General features: G+C 42.4%; 1 protein-coding gene across 11 annotated transcripts in view; it reads right to left on the bottom strand.

Annotated features, from left to right (window-relative positions):
- The window catches only part of FGGY (FGGY carbohydrate kinase domain containing), a 356,970-nt gene that overhangs the window by 116,751 nt on the left and 213,777 nt on the right, over positions 1–26,442 (bottom strand). For all 11 annotated transcript variants that reach the window (XM_068140722.1, XM_068140721.1, XM_068140717.1 and 8 more), the window contains one exon: positions 16,161–16,249. In XM_068140722.1, coding sequence (XP_067996823.1) covers positions 16,161–16,249 — 89 coding nt within the window. The remainder of the gene's footprint in view (positions 1–16,160; positions 16,250–26,442) is intronic.

Raw genomic sequence — 26,442 nt, 5'->3', positions numbered from 1 at the left:
ATAAATTTCCATAAAGGTAGAATGAAAAGGACAGCTGATTTGCATCAGCTGGGAGAGGACTGGGAGATCAATATAGAAAACATGAAAGGCTACAGAGCAGATAAATCAGGTGTTGTTATCCCTGAGAACAAAGCAATAAAAGACACCTAAACAAAACAAGAAATCAGTATGCAGTTGAAGAAGGGTATGGGTATTGCTGGGACTATAACAGAAGAAAAAAAGCCCCACATTACATGGACAGCTAGACAGCTTCCACTCCTGAGAGAGAAATAATATAAAGGAACATATGCCTATTGCTTAAAAGTACTCTCCAAGAAGGAAGTTGTCAGTTCTAGATTCCTTCTTTTTCCACCCCTCTGTCCTTGTAAAACAGAAGGGACCAGACAAAATGAACCTCCACTTTGACTTGTTATAACAATCAAATAAATCATCCCATGGGTTCTTGGAATAGTGGCTAGAAGAAAGAGGTTGCTCTTCTCATTTCAGATGCTTTAGCCTGTTACCCAAGTGAGGTGGACATCAACATTTCTTACATGCATTTAAATCTTCAAAACAATTTCATCTGGGAATGAACATCCACAGCTCTCTCAGAGACAGAGCTAACCCTCCCAGGTAAGCTGGGTAATGCCTGAGCTTGCCTTACGCTAAACGCTGTGAAAGGTGACGGTTGAACCAGAAGGGTGGAGTTTACCACGACTATAAACTCTAATGAACCCTTTCATGCAGTTCTAACAACGCTGAAGTATTTGTCTTTCCCTTTCTTGATGCCTGAATTATATTGCAACACTTGCAGCATAAACACTTGCAAATGCAACAAGCACAAAGAACGGACTAAAAGTCACTTACAAACTCCCTATGCCTGAAATACAAAGAATGTTTTCTTCCTTCTTTAATGCTTTATATTCCTTTATTGGAAAAAAAATAAATCCCAAGAATTTCCACATTTGTGTTTTACCAAACTAAGTGGTGGAATTTAAAAGTTGGCTCTTTGCGGAAATGTCTCATGTAAGAGAAATTAAGAACAAATATTTTCAGATGTAATTTTGCAAGCCACTATCTATCTATGAGCCTGGTCCTACAAAGAGTTAGGTGTGAGTAACCTGACCTGAACCAACAGTGTCTTTGACGTCAGCGGGAGCATTTATGTAAGTCACTGGTTTGCATAAGCAACTGCAGGGTTATGTGTGACTTATTCCATATAGACAGTACTTAGTAACTCCAGCAATTAAGGCAGGAATGCTAGGCTGTACATTCTGGATAATTAAGCCATTTTCCTTTCTGAGAAGCAGTTAGCACCCTGACAAAAGAAAAGCAAAAGAAAATTAACTCGCTGATGTTCTACGATGGCTCTTGAGGTGAAAGGCCAACTTACACTGCTGCAAGATGCTGACAGAAAACCCTAATGTCTCAATTTAACTGAGGTCTGCTGCCCTGACTTGCTGTGGACGGCATGAGAATAAGGAGGGACAGCCCAAGACCTGCTGTCCTGTGGTAAGCAGATATGCAGCTCTGGACTGCAGTAATGAAAACCAGAATAAACAAACAGATCTACATCCAGATCAAAAAAATTAAAAAAAACTAAAAAATAGATGGCTACCTAAAAGGTAGCAGTTACCTGAAAAGAATTTTCTGAAAGAAGGAATACCAAGAATAAGCATGGGCTGAATCCACAGTACCTTAACTGTCTGAAGAGTCTCTTGTCATATGACAAGTGCTGCAGTCAGATTACCTGGATGGAGCAAGACAACAGATGAAAAGGTCTCTGGGGAGACTGACCTTCATTTTTCCAAATACCCAATTTCTTCATAATCAGTGACAATTAATCTTAAACAATAACTCACAGAGCGTGTGCAAATCATAACCTGTGTCTTACTGAAATCACAATTTATCTGTTCTGGGCTGTAAATGGACAAAGAGTTCAGACGTGAAAGTGAAGAGCGAAAGAAGAACAGCTCCCCAAACATCCATACAACCGTTTGTTCATACCAACATGCCTGGAGAGCAAATAAAGGAGCCAGACCAGCAAAGCACTTAAGAACATGCTTTAACTTTAAGCACGTGCCTAAGTGCTTTGCTGGAAAAAGGCCCACAGAAAAGAATGAGCATGGTTAACTGAAAAGCCCTTCAGAACTGCATTGACTGCTTTGTTTTTCCATTAACGCTAGTTGCTAGTAAACACACATTCGGGTTCAGAATCCTGCCCAATATATTTAACCCATAGCACAAAACCAGTCCTCCAGTACAGCCAACCTCTGCACTCAGGGAAGATCTATGAGTTGGAAAGCCAGGGAACTGCAAGACAGGCTTGGGGATTTAGGCTCCTTAGAAAGGCTCAAGTAGAAGCAGCACCTTCACATCCCTCTGATAGGCAAACCCACATGAAAGCCCCAACCATTAAAAATTCTTTTAGTACACCACCACAGAACACACCTTGTCCTGACTCTTAACACCTCTTACATCAAGCTCCACCGAACATATTTTGGAGACCACGCCAAGAGGGCACAAAACACTGTCATGAGACTGGTGCTCTTTCTTTCACAAGTGGGAGAGAGGAAGAATATAAGGAGGAAGTTCTTTACAATGAGAGTGGTGAAATACTAGAACAGGCTGCCCAGGGATGTGGTTGAGGCCCTGTCCCTGGAGAGATTCAAGATGAGACTTGATGTGGGTGGCCCTGTGCAGCCTGATCCAGTTGGAGGTGTCTCTTATCACTGCAGGGTGTTGGACAAAATGACCTTTGAGGGTCCCTTCCAACCCAATGCAATCTGTGAAAGAAATCCAAGCTGGAGAAGATGATTTCTGACTCTGTGTTCTGGGAATGTGGCAGCTTTTTTTATTACCTCCACTCTGGTCCATTAATAACATTTTTATATGCATCAAATTTACCTTGAAACCAGAATAAAACAAAAATTCCCTAGAACACATTAAGCAAAATGCTTAAGCTAAAAAAAAAGAAGGAAAAAAAAGAAAATAAAAAAAAAGGAAAAAGAAAAAAAATAAACCAGTTGGAAACCAAAAATGGAAAGATGATTAGGGAGGTAGGTGAAGCTGGAATGAAACAATAATAAAAAGCACTAGGAACACATCATATATTCATAGCTCTTGAATCATTAAGGCTCTTGCATGACAGCTCTCACAAGCACCAGTATGGCAAAGTCACTGAACTCTTAAGCAGGAGTGAAAGTGGTTAAGCCCTAGGACAAATAATTTGAAAATCTCAGCACAAGTCTGATCTCAGAGAGTTTAAAGGAATGCAGACTGCCCAAAAACACAGCAGCTGTTTGTTTTTTCTGCCACCTTTCCAAGGTTCACGTCTGGAGTGAGGATAAACAGTTCTTGAAAAAAAAAAAGTTATGTGGAGTACAGACTTTAAGAAAATAAAACATCAGACTAGTATTTCTTGCAGAAAGAGTCAAAAAAAAACCAACACCAAACCCAAAACCCCAGCTTTAAATTATTCAGCCCTGGAAGTTTTCAGGTAGAGCTCTCAGGAGCAAAGAGGTAGATGGCTTGAGGCTTCAATATATTAAACTGCTCTCTCTAAACCAGTCTGCATTTTCAAAAATGTGGCCTGATGTGGTTTTCTTGTGCAATATCCCTGCAAGCAGAGTTTCAGATTTAATAAGGGAAGGTTGTATTCCTAGTTTATGCACATGTGCATGTACACACACAAATAGAGGAGTTTTCAGATAAGCCAACAAGTAAATGACATAACGGATGAAGCCTTGGAGATCAGCCTGAAGTGATTTCCATCAGCACAGTAGGTATTAGTCACAAGGCAATTTGTACTATGTCATTTTGGACATTCATTCTCCTCTCATTCCTCTACTCTCTACCTATTATTTTGTTTGAGTCAAAGCAAAAGAACATCCACTTTAATTAATTAATGTTTCTGGATGAGTTAGGCGATTAGAAATCTCTTGACTCTAACATTTTCAGTAAGTGTAACTTTGCCTTGATCCACTCTTAAAGATACATAACCTGAAAGAGTCAAAAGGAAATTTACTTAGCTAGATTACCAGTGGAGCCCATCAGTGTGTAAATAAGGATTGTCTGTGTTGTTACAAGCAGGTTAGAAACAGCAGGAAATTTCAGGCACCATGTGGAGAGTCAACATCTCTTTATGAACTGTCCCTATAGACAAAATGAAGAGTTGATACAGGACAAAATATACAAGACCAGAAGTCTGAAACAAACCAGAATCCTTCCAGAGTTCCCCTGTTATACCTGCATGAAGAATGGTGAACACTACAGAACTCTCACCTGCCTTTGAGATACAAGGCCAAATCATACATATCATGGGTAAGCATCAACCGATAGGACATAGAAAAGATACTGTTCACAAAAGGAGACTACATCAACAGCCCTTTCCAAGTCCAGGCTGCACAGGTATGCCCAGATGGAAGATGGCAGATGGAAGCAGAAGGACAAGAATAACTGGGGATGAAGCAAAAATGAAGAGGTGTCATTAGCATATTATGCTCTTACATACTCCCCATTCTCCCTTCTGAAAGCACCATGTAGCATCAACTCTGCATACAGATGATAGAATGACTTAGGTTGGAAGGGACCTCAGAGATCTACTCCAACCTCCCCACCGTGGGCAGGGATACCTCTCAACTAGACTTGGTTGCTCAAGGCCTCATCCAACCTGGCCTTAAACACCCCAAGGGAGGGGGCATCCACAACACTGCTGTGTTGAAAGAACTAAGGACCACATCACGCCTCCTTTCTCCATTAAGACAGGAAGCACACTCCTATTTTTTTTCTTGAAAGTAAAATTATATCATACTGTTGCTTTTTCTCAAGAGATATATTACATACAACAACAAATCAATATCAAAAACTCCCAACCACAGCTTCATGAAGAGAATCTTAGAAGACAGAACCTGCAGGAAAGTATTTTTCTGCGTATTTTGTGACATGTTCTCCTCCTCTCATCACTTTTAATTAAACACTGAAACACCTTATTGTGCCAATCCAGTCTCATCCCTAATAAACAATGGGAAATTATGGTGGGAGGAAAATTTCTTAACAAATTTAAGTACAGTGAATCGAAGTTGGAGCTATTTCCTTCCTCTTAGCAACAGGTACTATACATAGAATCCTAGAATCAATAAGGTTGGAAGAGACCTTGAGGATCATCCAGTCCAACTTGTCACCACAGACCTCATGACTACTAAACCATGGCACCAAGTGCCACATCCAATCCCCTCTTGAACACCTCCAGGGATGGTGACGCCGCCACCTCCCTGGGCAGCACATTCCAGTGGCTAACAACTCTTTCTGGGAAGAACTTTCTCTTCACCTCAAGCCTAAACTTCCCCTGGTGCAGCTTGAGAATGTGTCCTCTTGTTCTGGTGCTGGATGCCTAGGAGATGAGACCAACTCCCTCCTGGCTACAACCTCTCTTCAGGCAGTTGTAGACATCAATAAGGTCTCCTCTGAGCTTCCTCTTCTCCAGGCTAAACAAACCCAGCTCCCTCAGCCTCTCCTCATAGGGCTTGGGCTCAAGGCCTCTCCCCAGCCTCATTGCCCTTCTCTGGACACGTCCAAGAATCTCGATGTCCTTCTTAAATTGAGGGGCCCAGAACTGGACACAGGACTCAAGGTGTTGCCTAACCAGTGCCGAGTACAGGGGTGCAATGACTTCCCTGCTCCTGCTGGCCACACTATTTCTGATGCAGGCCAGGATGCCATTGGGCTTCTTGGCCACCCAGGCACACTGCTGGCTCCTGTTCAGCCAGCTGTCAATCAGTACCCCCAGGTCCCTTTCTGTTTGGCTGCTCTCCAGCCACTCTGCCCCCAACCTGTAGCTCTGCATAGGGTTGCTGTGACCAAAGTGCAGCACCTGGCACTTAGACTTGTTGAATGCCTTCATGTTGGACTCTGCCCATCTGTCCAGCCTGTCAAGGTCCCTCTGGAGAGCCCTTCTACCCTCTAACTGATCAACATCTGCTCCCAACTTGGTGTCATCTGCAAATTTACCTAAGAGTAGACTTAATCCTCTCATCCAGATCATCAATAAAGATATTGACAGGATAGGGCCTAGCACTGATCCCTGGGGGACACCACTAGTGACTGGCCTCCAGCTGGATCTGGCACCATTCACCACCACTCTCTGGGCACAGCCCTCCAGCCAGTTCCTAACCCAGCACAGAGTGCTGCTGTCCAAGCCATGGGCTGACAGCTTGGCCAGGAGTTTGCTGTGGGGAACAGTGTCAAAGGTCTTGCTGAAGTCCAGGTAGACCACATCCACAGTCTTCCCCACATCCACCAGACAAGTCACCTGATCATACAAGGAGATCAGGTTGGTCAGGCAGGACCTGCCCTTCCTAAATCCATGTTGGCTGGACCTGATCCTTTGGCCATCCTTCAGGTGTGCAGTGATTGCCCCCAAGATGATCTGCTCCATAACTGCATAAATACAAGTGTGTTGAGGGGGGCAAGAGGGGGTTTGCAGTGCAGCAAGCCTAGATTCTGTTGCATATCCCCAAGTAAGCTCTTCCCTGATGAAAATCTGCTGCATGAAGGGCCTTACTACTACCACTTTCCCACTTCAACAAAAATTCCTTGTTGAGTGGGTACTAGAGGCAATTCTGAGGCCACCCCCCGTTCTGCTCTATTCCATAGCCTCCCTTCTACTCTAATAGCCACTGCCAGATGGAGCCCAGGTGCAATGGCCAGAGAGGCACAGCCCTGGAGCTCAGAGCTGACTGCAGCCTGTTGGGCAACACAGGGACAATCTCAGAGGAATGCTTCTTGCTTCCAAATCCTCACTCAGCAGAGTGTAAGGATACATCTCTAATGCAGAACACCAGCTAGCAAGCCCATAACTCAGGCTGACAAACCTGAGACAGAACACATGAACTAAAATAAACTGGACAAACACAGGTTTTAACTCAGGTTAGCAGCTCCAGAGGCAATTTAAAGTGGAGTGTGAGCAATCTGTATACAAAATCCAAATATTAACTGAAGCCAGCTGATACTGAAAGAATGAATAAAAAACTTCCACCTCTTCACTTTAAAATAATACTAACAGGCATGGTGGAATCTGAAATTTCAACTATCCCAGCCACAGGCTAATTAATTTTCCTATGCATGTGGAGTCTGACAACCAACAAGCACAACTTCAGTCATCTTTGCTATATCACACTGCAATCATTATTGCTTCATCTGTTTCTCTAAAGTCAGACAGTCAGAATCTAACCATAAAAATTTAATTAAAGAAGGTAGTAAGAAAATAAACAACCTTTCTTGGAATGTCTTTGATTCCATAAGTACATATATATTGCATCCATGGAAGACTGAATTATAACCTTTCATCTAATGAGCATCTTAATATAATGGCAGTGGAATAAAGAGCAAGGGAAGACAAAAACAAATCCTTGGTGATTTCGTATAACACATTATATATTTATATAGGATCAGGCTGACTATCTGGCAATATCAATTTGCAAGCTACAGTAAAAAAGTGGTCACTATCTCAATGTAAGTAGGAGGCACAGCCAGGCGCTTACACCAAATCAATAACATGATCTAACTTATACCTAAAGCAGTAGACGATCATCACAATGAAGAAAGGACAGAACATGTATGGAGAAGGGTCTGCTTTTTTCAGACACATTTTTGAAAGCACTGTATCACTGACCTAAGAGTATTTTTATAGGTAGATGACAGGTTAAACATAAAGGTACACTGCTTTAAAGGTTAGAGTTGACAGAATTGGTATCACAGCCACAGAAAAAGAATCATTTCTTTTTGAAGTCTGTGTTGTCAGGTATTTACATTTCACAGTTAAAAGGTTGCCCTCTGGATAATATGAATGGAAAAACAAATAAGAGGGGAAAAAAAAAAATCTTATGTAAGCTAATGTTACTTTAAAGAGATAATGTAAATCAAGCCTGACACCATCAGTGTCATCCTAAAGCATGATGAGAATTTCCAGGGAAAGTTACTAACATTGAGCAGATGGAGACAGCCAGCCAAGAAAAATAAAGCAAACGTGTAAGTAAACTGCCTTCCAGGCCAGAACTGTTGTTACAGCCATGTATTGCAGTGAAAGGGATGGGAGGAACACTCCAGTGGTGAAAAGCATTTGTTTGGGAAGTCTGGAGGAAGAATTGGTCCAGAATAAATAATTGACAGAGATGTGTGAAAATGCCTATGGAATAGGACACCTCATTCTCACTGCAAGTTAGACAGAAAGCTGGATGCCCAGCTAAACACTTAGAAAAATGTTACCCTTCATATTACAGAGCTATTTCCTCAACTACAAAATCATAATGAAGAAGAGCATTTTAAGGCTGAATTTATTAAGATTCTTTTATAAACACGATATTACAGAAGAGTGAAGTTTTAAAGAGAAAGAGCAAACATGTAACATGAGTTTGAACACTTTCAAGCACTGTATGTACAGATACAATGCACAGACTTCATGCTACACAGCCTTCTCTTCCTCCACTGGATCAGGACATTCCTGGAACGTCATTGTTTTCGGGGGCTGGTGTGCTGAGTGTGGATACATGCATTACATATGTGCACACTGAAGCACTGCTTTTAAAAGCACTGGGCTTTTAAATGACCCAGGAGTTCAGAAAGGTGGCTATTTTCGTATCTGGTTCAAATTTATGCAGTTAAGCAATTGTTACACAACTCTTGCTGAACAGAGACCCAAAGTTTTGCATAAGGCTTTCCATGGTGTCTCACAGAAGGAAGAGTTCAAAGAAGATGACAGATCGTTTATAACATGCCTGTACTGTGGGGGTCTGGTCCCCAATGCTGTTCACAGAAGCTAAAGAAGAAACACACACCTCCCAAACACTCAATCTTTATCTGAAGAGAACTAAGATGACTGTAAAAAAGATGAGATGAAGAGAGCTGAAAGACAGTAAGCTTCTCCATGGTCGATGGTAGGCTGAACATGAGCCTGCAGTGTGCCCAGGTGGCCAAGAGGCCCAATGGCATCCTGGCCTGGATCAGGAACAATGTGGGCAGCAGGAGCAGGGAAGTCATTCTGCCCCTGTACACTGAGTGGTTAGGCCACACCTTTGTAAACTTTATTAAGGGAAAATGATCATCTGATCCTCAGAGAAGCCAATAATTAGAGTGTTCAAATACATATATATAGCTGCTGCACAGGATCAACAATGAAAGGGTTGTTTAAACACAGCTCCTTTGCTGTGATGGAAAACTTTGTGTGTGTACCACTCAGCAGCACCAGTAAATGTTAATGACTATTATGGAAAAATAAAAGACAGAAACATTTTCTGATGTAGAGAATATATTCAAGAGGCTTCTTACAATGCCGAATGTTGTCTTTTGAGGCTGAACAAAATAAGAGCTTTAACAGCAGCGAGCAATTTTTTTATTATTCTTCTTATTAGGGCTGGAGAATGTCTTAACCATCACACAGACACACGCACACACACACACTCTCTCAAACTACTACACTAGGCAAGATCAGAGCTTAACAGCCAACAAAACACACATTCAATCCCTGAGATCATTTTCCTGAAATAGAAAACTACATACGTTTCTCAAATTTCACATCAAGCCACTGCACAGCCCAAACTGCAGGGGAGAACAGAGCCAAGCCTGCCTTTGGGCTTGGGGGAGTAAGGACCTGAAAACAAGATGATTCTTTTCCTATTGCCACATTTCTCGTCCCCAATCTAAACTCACAAACACCCCCCTTTAACAGCATTTCTAGTGGGGGCTGCTTATCAAGCAGCCTTTGCTTTGTCAAATTAAGACACATTGCCTTGGATTAGTGAGACTCCCTGAGTTCAAAATGACTTCATGGTTGGCTCAGAGTTCACTGTCTCTGTGGCAAGTTGCCAGTAATACATCTACTTACTGCGCCTGCCCCCAATCCTTTTCTATACTGACCTAGCTGACTTTAGTTGTTTTTTTTTTTTAGCAGCAAATGAACACAATAGAAAACTAAGGGCTAGATACTGTCACAGCTAATTAACAACCCTAACATCTTTAAAAAAAAAAGAAAATAAAAAAGACAGAATTGTCAAGGCAGTAAATATTTGAAGATCTGAATGCAAGTCTGTGAAATGCAAGGTCTCAATGTATGTCAGAGCTGTTGCAAAGGGACAATGCAGTTTTTCTTCACCCTGCAGATACGGTTAGACACTATGAAGGGTTCCTGTTCTTGTGGAAAACACATTAAGCTTCTTTTGCTAATATTTTGTAAAGGGCATTTGTACAATAACAATAGCTAAAGCTTCCTGTTTGCCTGTGTGCTTCCTGGCTAACGCTAACGAGACCTGCTAACGATTTTCTTCTTTAGCACACAGAACTCTTTCAGATCTAGATCTAGACTCAAGGACATACCATTTTTAAATTAAAATCAAATCAAACCTTACAGTAACAGCCCACACTGCACCTGCCCTTCACAGTTCTGAATACTTTTCCAGCTATACATTTCCTATTTTCTTACAGTGGATCAGTCTGTGTGTCTCCAAAGAACATGTTTTGAATTTATTAAAAGCCTGACAGAAGTGCAGTTCTCTCATTTGGCAAAGATACCGTCACAGGGACACTTGCTTTTGGCTCTATGACAATAAACTCATGGTGCTCTGTCCAATCCACAAAAACACCATCCCTCCCCTCCCAACCAGCCCTTCAAGATAATTCTCCCTTCTCCAGAGACTTCTCCAAACAAGTCTGCACGTCTGAAGTCTTGGGTTTCACTTCACAAACAGGACACAAACCCCAAGTGCAATTCAGGATACTGTCACTGCCACATGGGCTGTAGTGCTAATCACAAAAGCCTTCTGAAATATACCCTAGCCCCCTCCTTTTCAGAGAGAGGGCTGATCTTTAGACTAGGCATCTTTTGAAGTAGGCACAAAATATAAACAAGAAGCAGCCAAACACCAGATCCCAGCCAAAGGGTATACATTAGTCATGGCAAGGCTAGGAAGGAAGGGAAGGGCAGCTGGCCCCAAAAAACTGGTGTCTGTGCTGCTCCCGTTACCACATCTCGCTAGCAGGATTGCTCAATCCTTTCAAAAGACATAGGCATCCTTCAGATAATCATTTAACTCACACCAGTTTGTTTTTACAACAGTGCCTCTAAACATAAGCTCCTCTTTCAAACTTTCTCTTTTCAAAGTTTCCAGCCTATCTGGATAAAATACTTGGTGAGGACTCCACTAACCACACTGACGAAAGACCTCACAGCAGAAAAAGCAACCTCATGAGAGCGTGTGCAAGTTATCAGCTTCACAGATGAAGAACACACAGAGGGATGAACCAATAGCAAGTCCCCAAAGCTATTCAAGCTGAGTAAAGATGCAGATTGAATTCACTCCTCCAAATTTCAGAGGGGACATAACAGAGCAGAGCCCTGAATCCAGATTCTTGGATTCAAAAGCACCTTCCTAGCTTTAATGTTGTATTACAACCTTCCGTCACAGCAATGGACCAGACTACTTCTTCTTCTCCTAGTTCACTCCAACCCTGCTACCATTGGAGCAATTCTCTGCATTTAGATAACTGCTACAGATGGTATCTGTACCAGCTTTTCAGTTGCCCTAATGATAAGCAGCTGGGAACAGGTTACAAACAGACTTCAAAGAATTAAACATTGCTTAACAAAGGGTCAGCTATTTAACTGTGCACAAGGAAGTAGGCTTTTTATCCCCTCATAAATGAAAAGAAAGAAGAATTATCAATGTACCTTTTTAATATACACGATTTTCAACAGGAAAATCTCTCCCACACGGGTAAAGCCTAACATTAGTTATGTGCTTCCCAGAAACATTTCTATGAACTGCAAACATTCAAACATTTGTCTCTCACTTCAATACTGTTACAGTAATTACAGACAGTAATTTTTCCTAGAAAACTGATTTTATCTGAAGACACTCAATGCTGAAGGATCTCCTAGAAAGAGATCATTCACAAAAGATCCCCTGAAAGATTATGATATGTCACCACTAGACCATTTTCCCCGTTGTGATGGTTAGCAGTTGAAGACTGACTGGGCAATTATTTCCACAGGAGAATTATTTGGGTCAATGTTCATATGAGAGATGAACTCTCTACATTAAATAGCCCATCACTTTCCCCAACTATTTACATTTCTAGAGTGTAATAATTTTTAAAAAATATTGAAAGTACTATTCTGCCCAAATATTCTGTTTCTTCCAACTGGTGTTGGTTATTTTGGTAGGTGTTTTATATCATGACATTAAACACTCTCGGAATCAGCAATGTCAGCCTGACATTCTTCCCTGGGTTTCCAAATCCTCCTCCACAGGTTTAATCTGTCTCTGGTAGAGACTAATTTCTACACTGAGTGAGTTCTTTATGATTAAAAGTGGCCCTGAAACAGAACTCTTGGATCTAAGCACACACGACCTTTGAGAAACGTGCGTGTGAATTCTGCCCAATTTACCAGCTCAGCCATACTCATCTCTCAACATAATCCTTCACAAGACTTCAGCAAGACAATTAAATTGCAGATGCGTATCTCTGGTAGAATTCTCCATCCACAACACAGTAGCCTGTAACTAAACCAGATGGGTATTTAGATGTTATTACGATAGCTTTATCCAAAATACCATATAAAGGAGAAGTTATCAGAGGTTATAGATGGTGGGTGGAAGAGAGCAGTGAGTCACACTCCCCAGGAGTAAAAGTGCTGAGGCTCTGAAAAGCATTGCTAACGTGTCTGTGAAGAAACAGCTCTCTTCCTCTCCACAACAGCATTTCTGAAAGAAGACAAAACCAAGTGGCAAAACTAATACTCATTGTTGTAACTCTGGGGACCAGGATCAGGGAAGCTCCAAAGTCTTAAATTGTTCTAACTCAAGAGCTGTCAGTAACATTTTTTAATGCAGAACCCTCAGCTGTCTGGATCATCCAGAACAATTCAATGGTCTTTCATCAACCCAAAGAAGAAGAAATAAAAACCAACCATTTTTAATATTACAGGAAACAATTTTCCAAGAACAATGGGAATCAATGATTTAGAACTTAACTTTTTGCAGTTGATGGGTGGGTGCTGTTTGGTGAGGCATATAGCAATGGAAACACAACAAGGACAAGTGCACTCTTGTAACTGGGAAAGAACAACCCCCTGTGGCCAGTACAGGTTGGGAACTGACCTATTGGAGAGCACCTCTGGGAAAAAAGACCTGGAGGTCCTGGTAGACAACAGGATGACCATGAGCCAGCAATGTGCCCTTGTGGCCAAGAAGGCGAATGGCATCCTGGGGTGGACTAGAAGGGCTGTGGTTAGTAGGTTAGAGAGGTTCTCCTCCCCCTCTACTCTGCACTGGTGAGGCACCACCTGGTATACTGTGTTCAGCTCTGGGCCCCTCAGTTCAAGAAGGACCTCAGGAAACTGCTTGAAAGAGTCCAGCACAGAGCCACAAAGATGCTGAAGGCCATGGAACATCTCCCTTGTGAGGAGAGACTGAGGGAGCTGGGACTCTTTGGCTCAGAGAAGAGCCTGAGGGGTGACCTCATTCATGTTCCTATAGATGGGAAGGGCAGTGTTGGGAGGCTGAAGCCAGGTTCTGCTCAGTGATATCCAATGGTAGGACAAGGGGCAAGTTGGAGCAGAGGAGGTTCCACAGGAGCATAAGGGAAAACTTTTTCACTGTGAGGGTGCAGAGGCCTGGAACAGGCTGCCCAGAGAAGCTGTGGAGTCTCCTTCTCTGGGCACATTCCAAACCCACCTGAATGTATTCCTGTGTGACCTGCCCTGGGTGATCCTGCTCTGGCAGAGGGGTTGGACAGAATGATCTTTTGAGGTCTCTTCCAACCCCTACCATTCTGTGATTCTGTGCATTTCAGAGAAATCAGGTAAAAAAATCTCAGAATATCCCCAAGATTGCACTTTTCAGGTAAGAAGCATTTACTCTTTATTATTCAGGCAGGAGAAAAAAAACTGACAATGAAGCAGTTCAAACCACTGGAATTAAAGGTGAAAAACAAATTTTATACTGAGAAAGATGCATCAAGAACCCCTTTCAAATACCTAGAATCCTGACCGCTCACACCAGTTACTTTTCTGCACTGAATAATCTCACTGAAGCAAAAAATGACTACACATAGTTTTACAACCTTAAGCACACACAAAATGTTTTCAGAAGCCTCTTAAAGATTAAAAGAAGCAAAACAATAATAGTTTGAACGCATGCAGAAGTCTTTCCTAAAAAAGTGCCCTTGAAATTGCATTTATTTTGGTAAAATACTCCTCACCAAAACAAATCTGAAAAAAAAAGAAAAACCTACCCCTTTCTTTAATCAGGGCCAAGTTATGGATGATTCACAATGACTAACTCTTGTGTCTAGCCCTGTGAATAGGCTCCTTTGTGCTCAATGGGAGAAAAGGTGGTAAGAATGTTACACTTGGTAAATTCACACGTCCCTGCTATTATGAGAATATGCAGGACAAACTAAAAGGAAGCTCCCAAGAAGCAGGTGTGCATGGGGGAGAGCAGAGTAAAGGAAAAAAATAGCTTTGATTCCAACAAAGCATTGATTGTCCTTATTTTCCTGTCTTTTTCTTCCTACTCTGTTATCCCATAAGACATTCAACTACAGCCAGAACAATGGGCTTCATGTTGGGCAGCACATGAAGGCAGCATTCTCTTCGGGGTGGGTGGATTTTCTTCTCAGATATGACTGCGCCTAAATTTGTGGAGTACTTCATCTGTTACACTCATACTGATTGTGGGGGAAAGGGAAAGGGACCTGGGGGTCCTGGTAGACAACAGGATGACCATGAGTCAGCAATGTGCCCTTGTGGCCAAGAAGGCCAATGGCATCCTCGGGTGGACTAGAAGGACTGTGGTTAGAAGGTCAAGAGTGATTCTCCTCCCCCTCTACTCTGCACTGGTGAGGCAACATCTGGTATATTGTGTTCAGTTCTGGGCCCCACAGTTCAAGAAGGACCTCAGGGAACTGCTTGAAAGAGTCCAGCACAGAGCCACAAAAATGCTGAAGGCAGTGGAACATCTCTCTTGTGAGGAAAGGCTGAAAGAGTTGGGTCTCTTTAGCTTGGAGAAGAGAAGCCTGAGGGGTGACCTCATTCATGACTCATAAAGATGTGAAGGGCAGTGTGAGGAGGATGGAGCCAGGTTCTGCTCAGTGATGTCCAATGAGAGGACAAGGGGCAATGGGTACAAGCTGGAGAAGAGGAGGTTCCATGGTAACAGAAGGAAATTGTTTTTCACTGTGAGGGTGCCAGAGGCCTGGAACAGGCTGCCCAGGGAGGCCATGGAGTCTCTCTGGAGACACTCCAAACCTGTGTGACCTGCCCTGGGTGATCCTGCTCTGGTAGAGGGATTGGACTGGATGATCTTTCAAGGCCCCTTCCAGCCCACAAAATTCTTTGATCAAGAGGAAATGGCCTCGAGTTGCACCACAGGAGGTTTAGGTTGGATATTTGAAGAAACTTCTTCACTAAAAGGGTTCTCAAACACTGGAATGGGCTCTTCATAGTAGGTGGTTGAATCCCCACCCCTGGAGGTGTTTCAAAGAGGCAGAGATTTGGTGCTGAGGGTCATGATTTAGCATCAGACTTGACAGAATTAGAGAATGGTTGGACTCGATCATCTTAAAGGTCTCTTCCATTCAAAACAATTTTATGATTCCATCTGCAAAGGTACTTCACATGTCCTAGTCACTTCAGGGAAGATTTTAAAGGGGTCCCTTCACAGGGTTTGTTAAGCTGTTCAGCAAGTATTCTAGGAAGGTTTTGGGGAGCAGCACAGTCATTGTGTTTTACACTGCAATGATCATTTTGAAGATGATTTTACCATATCCTTCCCACATGACAAAAATACTGTCTTCCAATTCTCAATAAAGTTTATAAATTTGTCAACAAAAACAGATTTCAAAAGCTGATTAGAAACATATTTCACAGTAACTGGAGCAATCATGTTCCAAAATGGAATACAAGTCCAATTAACTGACAGTTGTAGCAACATCACTGTTTCTGCGAACTACACTGCTCACAAGGAACAACCATGCACAGGAATGCAGTCTGAAGCAGGAGATAGGTTCAAGATGTTTGGGAACAGGCTGAATTACAGACACATGTACACAACAGCATGGCCAGGGCAACATGAGTTAAAGCAGAAACACAAAGAAGAAAACAGACCAAGAACAACAAATGAACCTACCTTGCAGTGACACCTGTGGCTTTCCAAGATAAGAAATCTGGAAGATCAAAGAAGTAGGCTGCCTTCTCCCAGCATGATTCTTGCAAGTTCTAACAACAAGGAGTGTAGAAAAACAAGTATTAGAGGCCAGGCATGATGGTGGCCTTATATTAATGTAATTAAACCACCTAATGTTATGTTAAAATGCAAACTCTCCCAAAGCCAATATTCTGATCATTCAAGTCTTCTCTCCTCACTTTACAGTGATCTACTGCCTGAAGAAGTGAGTTTTTTCCCCACCACAGACTGATCATAAGAAAGGAGTTTCCCATGAAGACACATGTTTCAGATCAATACTGTGGGCGCTCTCAGTTCCTCATCAACTGCTCATTGTCAGAGAAGTCCCAGAGTCCATAGATAATAACACAATATTTGCTTGAAGTCTGATGTACTTTCTGAACTTTACCATTTTAAACTTAGTAATTTTGAATTGTAAGTTCAGGAAGAAAACAAACAGCTCAATGAGCACAGGAGCAAAGCTTTCAAATTGATTTGAGAGCAACTGAAATATGATTGAAGCATGTAAGGACCTGTAAGCTTTCAGCAAAGATTTTTTTACACAGCTGGGACACTTGGGAGCTCTCATCTACCTGGATTGATCACTAGTGATTAGCTTTAAATGCACACTACAATCCTACAGTTGCCACCACAGAAGGCACATGAATTCACAATTAGTGGAAGTTTATCTTTGCAAACTCTGTCTCTCTGCTAAATTTCAGCCACAGGAATGCCTACATTTCCATTTGAAAAGAGCTTCAACCTTCTTTCTGCAGCTGAGGGAGTAACTGAAGACATACAGGCAACCCCTCCAGTATTAGGAATGATACCCACCAAGCTCATGGAGCCCAGAAGGCAAATCCTAGGCTGCATCAAGAGGAGTGTGGCCAGCAGGGCAAGAGAAGCGATTCTGTCGCTTAGCTCTGCTCTTGTGAGACCCCACCTTGAATGCTGCATCCAGTCCTAGTGTCCCCATCATAAGAAGGGCACAGAGCTGTTGGAGTGAGTCCAGAGGAGGACCACAAAGATGATCCAAGGGCTGAAGCACCTCTGCTATGAGGATAGGCTGACAGAGCCAGGGTTATTGAGCCTGGAGAAGGGAAGACTTTGGGGGTCCTTAGAGCTGTCTTTCAGTACCTGAAGGGATTCTACAGGAAGGCTGCAGAGAGATTTTTCATAAGACTGTCTAGAGAGAAGACAGGGGAGAATGGTTTGAAACCAAGAAAGAAGAGATTTAGTCTGGATCTTAGAAAGAAGTTCTTCAGTACAACGGTCGTGAGACTCTCAACAGGCTGCCCAGGGAGGCTGTGGATGCCTTTTCCCTAGGGGTGTTGAAGGCCAGGTTGGATGAGGCCTTGAGCAGCTGAGTTCCTGCCATTGGCAGGGAGGTTGGAGCAGATGATCTCTAAGGTCCTTTCCAAACTGAGCCACTCTATGATTATTTTGGTAATAATCATGTTTTGTTAACATACCTGACAGTCTTCAAGAAGCAATAGGAGGAGCTTGGCCATTAGTGTTATCAGTAAAGAAACTGCATTAAGAGTAACTGGCCCCTTCAAACAAATGTGTTTCATCAAAGATACTCCTTGGATCCTTATTCTATTGCTGTAATTCAAGAACTCCCAAAGCCACATATTAGTGACACCGAAATATGTTGTTTCATGAACATCCAACTGATTCATTCTTTGCCATCTTGATGCTTTGTCATCAGTAATTAGTACAGACACAAGAAAAATAAAAATCATAGTGTGCCCTGATGCTTTTTCCAAACAAACTGAAAAGTCTCCAGTTTTTTGAGGCTCACTCAAGTTAATTCTAATTTATTTTCACTTGCAGTCAAGAATCTGTGACCACATTAAAAGAATTGTGGAAGAGATCCCGGAATGTTCCCAATGCTGTATTCACATTCTGCAGCTCACCCTCCAAACTCACTTGGAAAGAAATTAATTCAGCCTTTCTATGATCCAGAGATAGTTATGGAGTCCTCATTCTTCATCTCTGACTCTTTTGGGGTTGGTTTTTTTAAACCATCACACCTCCAGTCAATGATGTTTTAAGGTCCCTACAGATCATCCCAAACAATTAGGTGCAAAGTTTAAGAATTACGATGTACAATATCTTTTAACCTTCCTAGACAAGAAGGGTCTAGGAGAGACCAAGATTCTGCCCCTCTACTCTGCTCTCATAAGACCACAGCTGGAATACTCTGTCCAGTTCTGGTTGCCCCAGCATGAGAGGGACATGGAGCTGCTGGAGGAGGTCCAGAGCAGGACCATGAAGATTATCACAGGGCCAAAGAAACTCCCCTACAGGGACATGCTGAGAAAGTTGGGGCTGTTCAGCCTGGAGAAAAGAAGGCTCCAGGGAGACCTTAGAGCAGCCTTCCAGTACCTAAAGGGAGCCTACAAGAACGCTGGGAAGGGACTTTTTACAAGGGCTTGTAGTGACAAGACAAAGGGCAATGGCTTAATCTTGAGGTGTGGAGATTTAGACTGGAGATGAGGAAGAAATTTTTTACAGTGAGGGTGGTGAGACGTGGAACAGATTGCCCAAGAAGGTCATGGATGCCCCAGCCAGGTTGCATGAGGCCTTGAGCATCCTAGTCTAGTGGAAGGTGTCTTGCCCATGGCAGGGGGGTTGGAACTGGATGATCACTGAGGTCCCTTCCAATCCAAACCATTCTGTAAATCTATGACTCAGTGAACTGGTACAGAGCACATGAAAAGCCTCCAGTGTCCATGCATTCCTTGACAATCCAAAGGAATATCATAAAGCCACAGCAGACAGTGTTGTGTTTTGTGAGTTGTATTCATTCACTTCTTAACTGGACAGAAATACATACACAGGCAGAACTGCACAGGAACTCCTGATACAATTATTTGAGGAATCTTGAAGCATATTCACATTGTTAAAAATAAAAGTGCTTTTAAATTCCTATTTCACTGGGTTGCTGAGGTGGTTTGTTTCTGTACAGAAAACCTCTGATTCCTACTTTTACTAATTCTGTAATTTGCTTGTAAGATGAAGTGATCAGAACATCTGATGCTTGGGAAAATGTCTTTTTTTCCACCGTAAGTATAATATTTATGAACACCAACGACCTTCTGATTTTTGTTACTGCCAATACAGATTACATATTAATCGAGAGCGGCCAGGTAGAGAGGGACCTGGGGGTACTGGTTGATGGTAGGCTGAACATGAGCCTGCAATGTGCCCAGGCAGCCAAGAGGGCCAATGGCATCCTGGCCTGCATCAGGAACAGTGTGGCTAGCAGGAGCAGGGAGGTCATTCTGCCCTGTACACTGCACTGGTTAGGCTGCACCTCGAGTACTGTGTCCAGTTCTGGACCCCTCAGTTTAGCAAGGATGTTGACTTGCTGGAACGAGTCCAGAGAAGGGCAACAAAGCTGGGGAGGGGTTTGGAACACAAGAGAGACTGAGCTGGGGTTGCTTAGCCTGGAGAGGAGGAGACTCAGGGGTGACCTTATTGCTCTCTACAACTACCTGAAGGGAGGTTGTAGACAGGCAGATTATGGTCTCTTCTCCCAGGCAGCCAGCACCAGAAGAAGAGGACACAGTCTCAGGCTGCACCAGGGGAGGTTTAGGTTGGATGTTAGGAAGAAGTTCCATACAGAGAGAGTGATTGCCTATTGGAATGGGCTGCCTGAGGAGGTGGTGGAGTCACCATCATTGGAGGTGTTCAGGAGGAGACTTGATGGGGTGCTTGGTGCCATGGGTTATTTAGGTGGGTTGGATTGGTTGATGGGTTGGACATGATGATCTTGAAGGTCTCTTCCAACCTGGTTTATTATTATTATTATCTTAAAAGCCATCATAGATAGCCTTTGCATCAGACCCCTTCAAACCATGGGATTGACTAAAGATGAGCTAGAAGCAAGACATCTGCTTTAGCACAAGGTATTAAGTTATGAGCCAAACCCCACAAATTCAAAAATCATCCCAAAATGGTGCATTAGAAAACTTGATTAAAACCAGGAGGGACAGATGGAAGCAGAAAAATGTTTTACCATTTAGTGTTAAAAAAAGAAATTCAGTGTAACCACATCAGGGCAGAATCTAAGTCATCTGAAAATCTGAAGAGAGACTCATGCACTGGAGAATTGTCTGCTTTTCCCAATTCAACACCAAATCTTTCTCTCACACTCCCAGGCAATCTGTAATAGTAGGCTGCATACTGTACAAGTCCCTCTTTTCCACTGAATTACAGAAAACAAACATACATTTTGTGAAAGGTAGAAAGAACCAAAAGACTTGCTGCACACACTCATAGAGATGGTAAGAAACACATGCCCTGCTCCAATTCAAAGCAAGGACTTCAAACTTGGTTCTCCCACACTCCAGACTGGATGCCAGGCCATGGGATAGAGCTACTCTGAGATACCAAAGACAGGCTCTGAGCAGAAATTCTAACCTTGAGAGAGCCAAGGCTGCAAACTGATCAATTCTTCAACTATCAGTTGCACTCTTACTGGTTAAAAAAAATAAAAAATCAAATCACTAATGGAACTCTCTGCTTGCACCCCTGCTCCAGCTGCAGCCTCGGGATGAGAGAGGGATCTGTAAAGTCCCTACCCAGGCTACTGCTGAAGGTGGAAAAATACTGTCTCTATCATCAAGACACTAGTTTAGACATATGCAGGTATATTCAAAGCCTAGAGGGACCCAGACCATAGCACCACAAGTCAGACGAGCATCAGAGTGCAAGTCAGAAATGGCTACAGAGGGACAGACCAGGCACATTAATGGTGGAGCAAGCAGAAACTCTAACAAGGCAGGAAGGACAAGATGTGTGCATGTTGTAAGCCTCATTACGCTCTGATGGTGTGGAGAGAAACAGCTGGGAGGCAGCCTGAACAGGACATACTTAAAGGTGTAGGTGCTTCAAACCTCCCAGCTGTTAGTCCTTTTTCAACTGGTACTTCTCCTTGATTAGCCACTGCAAGGGAAAGCCAAACTCAGCAGTCCAAAGTACAACTTAAGCATCTATGTCTGCACTATGTAAGGGCTTTGATAACGCAGAGCTGTTGAAGCATTTATAAACAATTCTAATCAAGAGTTTCTGACTCAGTACATTGGACTCACTCTCACTTAGCAAGGAATTTATTATTTCTTTTAATGGAAAAATATTCAGTCACATTCAACAAAAAAAAAAAAAACCAGCTGCAAAGGCAGCAAGCAACAGAGACAACATGCATCAAAGAAGCTGCTGCCAAGCCAGCACTGGTAGACCCACACCACTCCTCTTCCCCCCACAGCCAAGGGAAGGGACGTTCTCATTGTTTTGGAAAATTTTCCCACTGGTAGCTGCAGGCCACGGGTGTGCAGACAGCAGAACAGCTGGGGACTGCAACACAGAGAAAGCCCCCAACACAGAAAGGACATGGACATCATGGAGCAGGTCCAGAGGAGGGCAATGAAGATGACTGGGTGGCTGGAGCATCTCTGCCACAGGGACAGGCTGAGAGAGCTAGGGTTGTTCAGCCTGGAGAATAGAAGGCTCCAGGAAGACCTAATAGCAGCCTTCCAGTACCTGAAGTGGGCTACTAGAAGGCTGCACAGAGACTGTTTACAAAGGCCTGTAGTGATAGGATGCAGGACAATGGTTTGAAATTAGAGAGAGAGATATTTAGATTGGGTATTAGGAAAAGGTTCTTTACCATGACAGTGGTGGAACTCTGGAATAGTTTGCCCAGGGGAGGTGGCTGAGGCCCCGTCCCTGGGAATATTCAAGGTCAGGCTTGAGCAACCTGACAAGGCTCTGAGCAACCTGATCTAGTGGAGGCCTGGACTAGATGGCACTTGGAGGTCCACTGTGCCATAAAATTACTCCAAACCTATTGATTTTAGTTAATTGAAGAGGAAAAATGTGCCAGCCAGTCACTCTATTTCTCCCTTTGCTGAAGGGAGACTCTTCTCTGCCCTTACACACCCTATTAAGAGAAGACTTTTGAAAGCATAGCATAGGAATACTGCATTTCATCTGGAGGCAGTTATAAGCAAACCTCCTTGGAGCCCAGCATTCCCCACCCATTTCAAATAAGCTACAGTGTCTCTGATTTAATGGGACCAGTATTTTTTAGAAATAGCTGATTTGCAATGTCATTAGTATGAGAAAAACATAACTAGCATCCTTTCATTTTGGCACAAGCTACAATAAAATTTCCAGACAGAAATTAGTAAACAAGATTATTATTTATTTTTTTTTGCTACCTCTGGGAAATAAAACACTAAGAGGCTAATCCCAGAGCTGGACAAGCCTTGACTGCAGCTTTTACACTGCTGTGTTTAAGCTGTGCTCTCATGCTGGTTTGCCATAGCATAGACACCCATACAGTCATGTTGTCCTGACAAAAATTTGCTGCAAAATCATTTCCAGGCAAAGGTGTGTGCCTACATTTTCAGTTCATCACACTTCTACCTATCAGAACTATTTCAGAACAATCAACTTCTTTAGCCAAAATCAACAAAACAGCACAAAGCTGCAAAAACATGCACCTGCAGCAGCAGGAGTAAAGAACTACTGCAATAATGTTTTGCAAGAGAATTCTTAACAATAAATAAACAATCTAAGGAAATAACAGCACAAGAAGTGAATTTAATAAGCTATTTTGAACCAGGGAATATTTTCATTTTCAGTGACTTCAGAAAGACTTTGTCAAAATTCTCTTGCAGCTAGTTTCTAAATACTTTTTAAAGACCATGGTACTTTATTTCAACTTCATGTTCTTAATTCAGAAGTCAGACATGAGTGTATTCACAGAAATTAGCTTAAAAAAAATAATCACATATTCATTCACTGTATTCATTACCATATTCATAATTGTTCCATCAGAGATTTTGCACTGGACTCTGTCACCACACACGGTCCACACTGGCAGAGCAATACACAGCCCTTCATGAACAGACCACAGGCTATCCAGAAGCTGCACTCACTTGTTCACATACCACAAACAGCTGTCCCCACTTGCAGGGGAGTTTGTCACATGAACACCTATCTACAATCACAAACATTAAGGGCATCCAATTAATTTCATGCAGACTAACCACTGGATGTCAGAGGGTCAAATGATTCAACAGCAATCAAGGTAAAGCAAACATAATCCAAACAAAAGATCTCAAAAGGTCTGTTACAGCCTTGATTATTTAGTTTCTTAATTCAAAATAAAAATGGATTGGAGATGAAGAGCTGGGAAAACAGAATACACCTCAAAGCTTCTAGTCTAATCTGTAGTCTGCATACAGTGGGAACATAAGGAAAAGAAAGCATTATATGGACGAGAGAATAAGAAAAGAAATAGCTTGTGACTTCAAAGAAAATCTGCAACATGCCTCTGCAAATAAATACAAGTGTTACAAGAAAGCCACAAGAGATATCTCTTCTACCTACTGTGATGTCAGCTCATGCCTCATGGTGTGTGAGGTCGTCTTTAGCCTCAATTCTAGTAATAAGATGATGAAGACAGAAAATCACAGTTGGACCACCTTAGTCCTCTCCCTCTCCTCCTTCCTCTTCACTACTTCCAACCAATTCAGAGCAAATTTGTCAAGTCATATTCCTTAGTAACATTGACTCCCAAGATTAAAGTTCTGTAAATACTAGAAATCCAATTGCTTTCTTCAGCCTAATCACCCAGAACTTAGCAACACTGATGAACTGACCTAAGTCAGATCCTTCCTCACAGAGGTCAAGTTTCAGATACCACAGTTAGGAGAGTACCAGGCAAAATGGGCCAAGACAAGATCTCCTAATGTGGCCTCCCATAGTCAGGTTATCAGCAGGGAAAGGGAGGGAGAGGCTATAATGACCATGCACACACAATGAACTTGCAGGTATAACAGCAGTCCAAAGGGTCACTGAGCATCAAGGCCTAAAACAACTGTCTGTGCTTAGCCCATACCAGGGCTAAACTCTAGCAGTTGCTCTACCACTTAATGACTTCTCCCCAACAGAGAAGGGAAAACAGGAAAAGGAGAGGAAATCCCCAGGGTCAAATGGAAATGGATTTCATGAAACAGCCAAACTAACACCAATGCCAGTATAAAAAGTCATACTCAGGCCAGCAGACGTATGGTGGTCACAGTAAATAGGATGGCAGTCCTCAGCAAGGGAGGAGCAGGGTCAGAAGAAGCCAGAGCAAGAAGCCCCCTCCACAGCAAACCTCCCCCTTTATATTGAGCATGACGTTTATGGTTTGGGAACACCTGTGGCCAACTCCAGTCATCTACCCTGGTTGACTCCAAACTGCCAACAGCCTGAAGACCATGGCTGGCCCAGGGTTGTGTCCCAGAAAACACAGGACAGTAACTTCCTTCCAAAAGTGCATCCAGTTAAACCCCTAAATGGCTCCTTATGCACCTTATCTTGTCTTAGACAGACTGCAGTGTTACATGACTGAGTCCACCCAATATGGAACATGGAAAAGTCAAGCGAAATCTTGAATATTTATTGGTTAGGCAATAAACTCAAAAAGAAACATTTCCACTTATGCCAACCTACATAAACTTTGAAGCTCAAGAAAACAATATTAAGAGTTCCAAAGAAGTGAGGATCCATGAAAGTAACATATCTCATTAGGACTAGTTTTAAAGTTCTTTCAATTATATGTTGTTTATTATTGTTAAAAAAGAAATAAATGTGAGGCTTAATTAAAAAGTATCATACATTTTCCTGATGACACAAAAGTTAATTCTGGCTACTTCAATGGATTTGTAAATTGTTCTTTATTACTAGTACCAGGTTATTATACCATAACTTCAGTTACAAAGCAGTTGTTTTCCCCACTGCACTGTCTCTGCAAAACAGAGATCAATGCAAGCATACAGAATGTGCACAGCACCAGTTCCAGGAAAAGATGTACAGGGGGCAAATAGCAGAGAAGCAGCTCAGCCCCTGGAAAGATTCCAGGTCAGGTTGGACAGGGCTGTGAACAACCTGCGCCAGTTGAAGATGTCCCTGCTAACTAGATGACCTTTAAAGATCCCTTCCAAACCAAACCATTCTATGAGTCTATTTAATAGCAGAAACATTAAATTCACAGGGAGTTCAAGAAACATTCCAGGGAATTCAAAGCAAAAGTCAGCAGTGAATCTCCATATATTGAGGTGTACCCAGTGAGCTGGAGCATGACTGTACAAAGTGTATGGCTGTGGGGTTTGTTTTGTTTTCCTTTGTTTATAAACATCCATGTGCTGTATGTGTAGTCAAGCTTTCTGAACAAAAACTTTCCAGAAATGTGATGCCTGATGAAGATAAAGGTAAAAAGTAGCTTCTGGGGACACCTCATCTGACCCACTTTTGAGTATGGCCAATCACAGAAGAAAATGCCCAATCCAGTGTTTGCCTTAAGTTCCTGGGATGCTGTCAGGTATATGACAACATTAGGGAGGAATATTAAGAAAGGCATAAGGGAGAAAAGTTAAAAAAACCATCATCCCAATGGCCAGTGGCACAGGGATCTTGATGGGAAATTATATAGAGCACTGTCTCATACATCCAAAAAAACAAAAGGCAAATGAAGTTTTAGGAGCTTGCTACAGAAGAAATGATACCTCTTCACACAGAGTCCAAATATTCTCAGTTAAAAAGGATAAAATAAAATGTTTCTTTCTACCTGCTAATCTTCTGTTTCTCCCAAGGGATGTGAAAACCACCCCTCCTTTTTGCCAGCTTCTGTATTATCAGTTGCATAAGAAATAAATCTGCAATCAGCATAGAATACTTTTCCCTTGTGGTGTGTGAGCTAGCTCAAAATCTCCCTCTGCCACACCACTGGGCAGTATTATCAGGAGAGAAATATACTAAACACAGAAAAGAGAGACTGTACAACTCAAAAGCCATGAAGGAAATATTAAGTAGCATTTTACAAATAGTTTTTTTCTGACCATGCCTTTAATTCCTGTGCCACTTTATTCACCTATAAAACATTAACAATGAAGAATCTGAAGAGACTTCACTAATGTATTATTTGTAGACTGCTTGAAGACATTCCACTGAATAACAGCATAGGTGCAAACTGGTTATTTACCTCTTGTTTTGAGAGCCTGACATTCAAAGTTATTGTATAATTTGGCTTCCTTGGCAAAAAGTGAGAACACCTGCATTACAGGAGGTTGAATTTCATCTGTCAGAGTGCAGCAGAACTTGATGAAGTTCTGCTGCTAGTCATAGGCACATCATTGTGATGGACACTGACACTGCCACTCTTCCTGAAACTCCTTTCACCCTC

Source organism: Melanerpes formicivorus, unplaced genomic scaffold (assembly GCF_026170545.1).
Source record: "Melanerpes formicivorus ecotype bairdi unplaced genomic scaffold, bMelFor1.0.p_v2 SCAF_7, whole genome shotgun sequence".
In the NCBI taxonomy this organism is placed as follows: Eukaryota; Metazoa; Chordata; class Aves; order Piciformes; family Picidae; genus Melanerpes; species Melanerpes formicivorus.
This window is presented reverse-complemented; position numbering and strand designations above follow the sequence as displayed.